Raw genomic sequence first — 7349 nt, 5'->3', positions numbered from 1 at the left:
TCCCTTGATCAGATTGTCCTTAGCAACGTTCTGCTATCCCTAGCAGCTGTCTGCTATAGAGAAATAACAGACCACTAAATGTCCAAATAGACCAATCAGAATTGATTATTCAACTAAGCTGTGTAATATAGCGTGTTAAATACTGTAGGCAAAACATTAACCTAGAGACAGAGCCAAAAGGTTTCCCCCTTTTGCAATTGATGTTATAACTCAATCTAAATGGCTGGCAGCGTGTTCACTTGTAAAATGCTAATTTCTTGGGTTAGTAAGTTATTTCACATAACTGTAATGATTTTCTTCTTGCTCTAAATGTATTTCATACATATTTACATGGATGAACATTGTGTGAGTGCATGAAGAAATGAATACTGACTGTAAGAAAACTAATGTTGGTCAGGACTCCCTGGAAGAAGAGATCTTGTATCTCAATGGGACATTCCTGGATAAATAAAGGATAAATAAAAAAATAAAAAAAATAATGCTAAATCATCCCAGTTAAACTTTTTTCCACACTAAGATTCATATATATTTTTAAACAACTTAAATGTACCTATAACGTACTATATTTAAATAAAATGTTGTGTATACTCTTGTTAATATTGTCATTTAGGCATGAGTAGTGAACATGAGATTGTTAATGTACACTTTTTGAGCAATGTTTCGTCATGAAGTGCTGTATACTGTGAATAAATGAACTTATTTCGGAACACTGTCACACTTTTGTAGCTTGAAAATGTCCCAATGGAATATGTACTGTGCAGAATGGTTCGGCACCAACATGGAAGACAAACACAAATATTCCAGAAGTTTCCCCGAAACACTTCAGACAAAGGTATCAGCTACAGAATACAAATCATATTCAACCACATAACAAAATCCCAGTTGGAATGAAAAAGCCTGAATGGGCTATGGTGCAGTGCTAAACATAATGTATTTAGTTGTGTCAATTATAGTTATGGGTGTGTAATGTCACTCATAAATTGTTTCTAGTATTCTTAAATGTAAAACATGTTGTAAACGTAATTCTATGTCTAATATAACTAGTGAAAGTATAATTATATATGCATGTATCCTCATGTTACTTACAAGGTAACCAACTCCCCTTTAGGCTAACTTTCTGGAACAAAGTACAATTATTTTTTAGGATTTGGCATTTGAAAAGAAAAACGACTAACGAGTCGCTGTGGGCATCAGGAAAAGCTCTATATAAATAACATTATATTATGAAACAGCTGTTATTAGAAGGTTGGCCAAATGAAGCATCACAGTTCCTGCTGCAAACACTAGATGGAGCTCTTGAAACATCCTCTGAAGAATGTTTTAAGATTCATAAAAGTAGTTGATTTATTTTTGTCCCACATGTAGAAAAACGCACAACTCATTTGGCTCTGCATCCAATGTTTTTATTTATTAAAAAAATACAAAACTTGAAAAAGTTTCCATAGGAAAGCGCTATGAATATGCAATCCCGTCTCTTTCGTATCAATTTCTCAAATGTATTCTTTAACACTGGTTCTTATTCATATAATTAACAGACTTCTTCACGTCTACAAGTTACAACAAAATAAAACTGAAAATAAAATAAGGAGAAGAGGTTCAGTATGCTTCTTGAGTCCCTGTGTTTTAAGTGTTAATCTTGAATATGTGCATTTGGTGGCACCTGTGAGCGTTGGGTGACCACGACAAATGAGAAGCGACCTTTGACAAAGGTAGCTGAAATGTTATGAGTCTATAATGCTCTGTGTGTACCTAAAAGTAAACAAAAGGTTACTTTACATGTTAATATCTTCAGGATTAACACTTGAGAGGTGCTGTACAGAACTAGAGATCATGGAAAGGATAAATATAAACAAAGCAGCCATTTAATGAGGATTTAAATCGCCCCTCCAACCACCTCTTTGCAAGTTACAATTTTGAAGTCTTAAAGGGGACCGATCATGCAAAATTCACTTTTGTACGTCTTTTATACATGAATATGTGTCCCCGGTGTTCCAGGGAACTCACCAAGTGTCAGAAAACACAACCCTCTCCATTTTCCTCCATACCCAAATCTCTAAAAACGGGGCTGCAACGGAGCTGATTATTATTTGAATTTTTCTGATGTCAGAAAAGGGGGGCCCCGCCTATCAATCAATCAATGTTTATTTATATAGCCCAATATCACAAATGTTACATTTGTCTCAGTGGTCTTCACAGTTTGTACAGAATATCAGTATGACAATATGACACCCTCTGTCCTTAGACCCTCACATCGTACAAGGAAAAACTTCCAAAGAAAACCCAGTTTAAAGGGAAAAATGGGAGAAACCTCAGGGAGAGCATCAGAGGAGGGATCCCTCTCCCAGGACGGACAGACGTGCAATAGATGCCGTGTGTAAATTGAAAAGATAATAGATTGCCTATATGGGCAACTCTCCACCTATCAGGGGAAAGAGAGACCGCTCAAAAGCGTTGTAGTACATATGCCAGGCCTGTAAGTGGCGATGTAGTATGCCACAAAAGCAGAATCAGCCCCTGCAAAAACAGGGCTGGAAAAGAGCAAATAGAGCGAAATGAGGCATGGCTAAAATGCATAAAAAACTTCACAGACATGTTTTATATAGGTATGGCCCTACAATATATGTTTCAAATCTAGCATGATAGGTCCACTTTAAATTAATAGCATTAGCGACCCCTTACCTCTTGGACTTTGGCTACAGTTTCAAATGTTGCGAGACCTTACACGATATCAGTTCCACTAATAGTTTCTTCATAAATTAACAGTACTGAAGTTCTTCAGTCACTTTCCCAAAATGAAGGGCGGAATACTGCAGCAACAATTTCTGAGGACAGAGTAGCCCTGTGACACTCTGCCTGGAATACAGAGACACTCTGTGATTCAGCCTCATTTTATCTAGGGTTGATCCTCACTTCTGTACAGAACACAGATGTTTGTGCAACAACATGCCCCTCTCGTTCTCCTGTCAAGTAACTGGCCTTCAAAATATATCATGACATATGGGGAGAAGAAAGAAACTTCTCCAATAATTAATAATAACAAAGAGATGCTAGATCAGGAGAACATAACTGTGATGTACGGTATGCGTTTACACCACAGGGGCCTGGCAGGGCTTAGTGGGCATCTCCAAGCTGCTCTCTCGTCCACAGCAGGCCGGCACCTCCAACAGGGAGGACTCCTCCGCAGGAGCTGGCATGCCCTGGGAACAGATCTGCTGCACGTGTTGCCTGTAGGAGACGAAACAGAGAAAAGTTATATTGCCTTCTTCCTCACAATGAGACAAGTGTTCCATCAGGAGCTTTCGGGACTACTCACCAGGCAGTGCGAGACATGACGTAATAAATGTCGGGTCGTTGGAAGCCATTGAAGGTGGAGGCAGCGGCCACGGTGTAGGCCCCCATGTTATCAAAGATCAGCCAGTCGCCTACCTGCAGGTCAGGCAGGTAGCACTGCTCGACGATGCGATCAAGTCCATCACATGTCGGGCCCCAGATACTGCAGGGGTATCTGACCTGATCTGGCTTTGGCTTCTATTGAGAAGGGGGTGGACACAAATCATTAGTATCCACTTTTCAATTACTCATAGTTATGCAGATAATTTGCCACATTTTTAAATCTTGAGTCACTTACCTTATGTAGTGTTGGCAAACAGTGAGCATGGTCATAGAGTATACAATTGAAGGATCCATAAACGCCATCGTTTACGTAGTACATCAGGGTCCTATCTGTGGTCCCCTCGTCTTCCTCTGTAGAAAAGTAGAAATAATTTAAGTACTGAGAAATATTACCAATCTGCCTTAACAATATTTGTGCAGTTGAGCATTATTATCGTTATTAATCCTTCTGTTAATTGTTTTCTTGATTTAAATGCTTGGTCTATAAAATGTCCATCCTTTATTTATCAAAATAGTCGACTTATAGATTAGTTGCCTAACGGTTTGCAGCTCTATAACAGAATAAACGAGTATACTAAATGAAGGCTGTTACCGTCAGAGGCAGATTCCTCGTCCATGATGACCTTCTTGGCGATGATGTTGACAACCAGTGTGTAAGCAGAAGCCACATAAAATCGTCCTGGCTCAGAAATGATCTTAATGCCAGTGTCAGCGGGGAAATACTTATCCAGGGCTGGGCTGATGACTGCAGTGATCTAGCAAGGGGGGGGAAAGTGCCCATTGATTATTATAATGTAAAAAGGATTATCTTGTGCTAGTTCTAGCCTAATGTCCAAAGAAGACAAATACAATTCAAGATACCTCTTCGAATTTGAGTTCATTATCATCTGAACCAGGAAATCCACCTCCGATGTCGAGCAGGTCCATGTTGAAGCCCACCTCAGCCTAGATAGTAACAAAATTCAGTTTAAGACAACTTTGATGGGTACAAAATTAAATATTTTTTTAAGCAGTTGTCACAACTCACCCCTATATCGAAGACATAACGGGCATCAGCGATCGCCTGAGAGTAAGTCTGGGGATCGGTGCAGCCACTGCCAACATGGAAGCTGACGCCAATCACATCCAGCCCCAGTTCCTTAGCTTTCTCCAGGAGACCTCGACACGCTTTGAGTGTCACACCAAACTTCACGCTCAGGCGACACACAGCCTTTGAGTCATCTGTGGCAATACGCAGCACCAGCCTGGGCACAAAAATAGAGTTAGAGGAATAAATATTGGATATAGAAAATCAAAATTCCTGTTCAGTCTTTATATTTAAAATGGAAAGAAATCTCACTTGGCATTTTCATGACAGCGGGCCACTTTCATGAGTTCCACCTCGCTATCAAAGGTCATCATCCGGACACCGTGGGCAGATGCGTACTTGATCTGGGAAACTTGCTTGCAGGGGTTGGCATAGATGATTCTGCTTGGATCCACTCCCAGAGACTGAACCATATGAATCTCCGTCTAGAGGGGGACAATGCCAACCGTCAGCAAAAAATAAGTGGCAATTTAAAAACTCAAGCTGCCAATGCTAGTTCAGCTTATCATCAAGAGAGCTTTGAATAGTAGAGAAGATCTATGGAAGATTACAACACACACCTTGCTTGCACAGTCGAAGCCAGCTCCCAGGGAGGCCAGTACCATGACTACAGCCTGACTGTCATTGCATTTGACGGCGTAGAAGGGAGTGACGCGTGGCAGGGCCCTCACCCAGCGCAGGTGCTTCTTGAAGACATCCCCCAAGTCGCAGACGTAGAAGGCATCCCTGTCATCCTGCGATGGAACAGATGAAAAAATGTGTTCAACAAAAACTATTTCAAAAAATAGAATATTACACAACACCTAAACAAACACATGCTAAAATAAAATGTGATACACATTTTATGACAAGATAATCGCCACATGGCAATATCCTATTGTCCCATGCCTATTAACACCCTTGTGTTCTTTAGAATTGTGTAAAGGGAATACAATTTTGACATTCCAACACCAGTCACCTGAACAAGGTGACTGGTGTTGGAATGTCAAAATTAAGTGGTGAATGTGAACATGATGCAACACTGTTGCATCGTTCAGATTCACCACTTAACAAATGAGGCTATCTGCATATCCCCGAACAAGTCAACACAGGACACTCACCGTCATGGATGACTCATTGATCTTCTGCTCGACGATATCCCGTGCAGAGAAGCCCTCCTCAAGGAAAGAGAAGTCAAACTCGGTGGCAGTTTCCATGCTCACAATAAATCCTTTTGATTAGTCGAGGAAACTGAAAGAGGGAGCGGAGAACATATTGAGATTACACTCAGCTTTGAGGACAAAGTGTATTTTGTGTCCTTGATTGCAAAAGACTATTTGTTCCTCACTCACAACTCAAAAAAGTGAAAGTGTAAGTGATTCTCAAAGCATGGAATTTGACTGAAAGACACTTTTGTTACTGTATTATCTGATACAAAGCAGTATTTTATAGAGTTCAAACAGCTGACAGTTAGATACTTACTTGGATATGAAAGAGATTAAATTTGATTGGTGCAGTTATTCAGGTACAGAGCAGCCAAGGCGGTTCACCAGTGAAGTTAAATCCCTTCAAATAAGACTCAAGGCCAGGGCCTGCTGAGGAGCCAGTGTGTGTCTTACAAGACTGATTATTCTGTAACAAGAGCATTTGACAGGATTTTAACATAAAAAACATTTTCTGATGGGAATACACTTGGAAAGTAAAAACGTTGCTTTCTATGGACTCACATTTTGTTTGTTAAAGACTAAAATAAACCTCAAATTACAATATAAATGTAATCTTATCCTTACTACTGAATTTTAATTATGAATTAAAAACATCAAAGTTACGGATTATTCTATAAAACGAACCTAATTTATAGCCAAGACATACACTATTTTACGACTATGTCATGACTAACGGTACTACGACACCATCTGCACAGTGTTTAAACCCCGCCCAGTTTCAGATGTAATCCTATCATAAAGAAGATCCGCCTTCAACGTAAAAGAATGGCACGAAAATTGACCAATCAGTGACTTACAACTGACGCTGACGTCGGCATGCCGGTTCCGTTTAGAGCTCTGCGTGCCATGAGGTAATTTAGCATGAAAGTTACTACTAAACGTGGTTTCGCAAAGTCAACGCAGCCAATGTTAAAACATATTTTGTGTATAGTGAAGACACCGAAGCAATAAAAAATCGAAATAACAGACAAATGTCGAACCGGTTAGATGGCGAGATTAACACCAAAGTAGATAACTATTCCTAGATAACGTCCGCTAAAAGGCCGCCTGTCACACTGGCCACGTCGTAATGGTAAGTAACATTTACAGCTAAACTCAGCAGCAATTCAATTTGAATAAATTGTTACTTGATAAACCAACAATACCAACACCGTTACGCCCAGGAAGACAATTTTTCATTGTCCTTGTTTAAGCCGCCATAACCTTAGCCTGTTAGTTAACGTGTGCTACCGTTAGTTAAAAAGCGAATGGGATAGCTCACATTTCACGTTGTTTAACATCGAAAATCCTTCACTTACCTTAAAAAGCATTTACAAAGAGTGTGTCCATTAGACCAGAATGCTGGGATAAAAAAATTAAGCCGTACTGAAGGTGCCGCCTCTGTCAGGACTGAAACTGGAGTGGAAGCCGGCTAAGGAGTCAGCCAGTATTTATAGAGAGCTGGTAACTACGACAACGCAGCCAGCTGAAACCGGCCCCCTATCCACGTATGAACCGGTTTAGGCTCGTCACCTCATCCACATGGTGGGGAAGAAAGACAGACTGCTGTAAAACTGCGTAGCCTACATGCGGAAGATAGCTTAAGGTAACACAGCGAGTTCAAACCGAACATGCATCTACGTAAATAAATAATACGAATAAAAAAACCTTCAGGGCTATTGATT

At 40.2% G+C, this 7349-nt stretch overlaps 1 protein-coding gene across 1 annotated transcript; it reads right to left on the bottom strand.

Annotated features, from left to right (window-relative positions):
* Window positions 1-1387: 1387 nt before the first annotated feature.
* On the bottom strand, window positions 1388-7103 carry odc1 (ornithine decarboxylase 1). The gene is made up of 11 exons (XM_034111679.2): window positions 6984-7103; window positions 5942-6091; window positions 5581-5710; window positions 5041-5214; window positions 4733-4905; window positions 4421-4637; window positions 4255-4338; window positions 3986-4148; window positions 3629-3744; window positions 3314-3528; window positions 1388-3225 (listed from the first exon to the last, which is right to left on the bottom strand). Exons 3-11 carry the CDS (start codon window positions 5674-5676, stop codon window positions 3087-3089), a joined length of 1377 nt encoding a protein of 458 aa, XP_033967570.1. The 5' UTR covers window positions 5677-5710; window positions 5942-6091; window positions 6984-7103; the 3' UTR covers window positions 1388-3086.
* Between the last annotated feature and the right edge of the window lie 246 nt (window positions 7104-7349).

Source organism: Pseudochaenichthys georgianus, chromosome 22 (assembly GCF_902827115.2).
Source record: "Pseudochaenichthys georgianus chromosome 22, fPseGeo1.2, whole genome shotgun sequence".
Classification (NCBI taxonomy): domain Eukaryota; kingdom Metazoa; phylum Chordata; class Actinopteri; order Perciformes; family Channichthyidae; genus Pseudochaenichthys; species Pseudochaenichthys georgianus.
This window is presented reverse-complemented; position numbering and strand designations above follow the sequence as displayed.

What these genes read in the sequence shown, in the direction of transcription:
- odc1 (XM_034111679.2), bottom strand. Translation starts at nt 5,676, where the DNA reads ATGGAAACTGCCACCGAGTTTGACTTCTCTTTCCTTGAGGAGGGCTTC. An exon ending in TCAATGAGTCATCCATGACG is followed by an intron (nt 5,215 to 5,580) that starts GTGAGTGTCCTG and finishes GTTCCATCGCAG; the next exon opens with GATGACAGGGATGCCTTCTA. An exon ending in ATGAACTCAAATTCGAAGAG is followed by an intron (nt 4,149 to 4,254) that starts GTATCTTGAATT and finishes CCCCCTTGCTAG; the next exon opens with ATCACTGCAGTCATCAGCCC.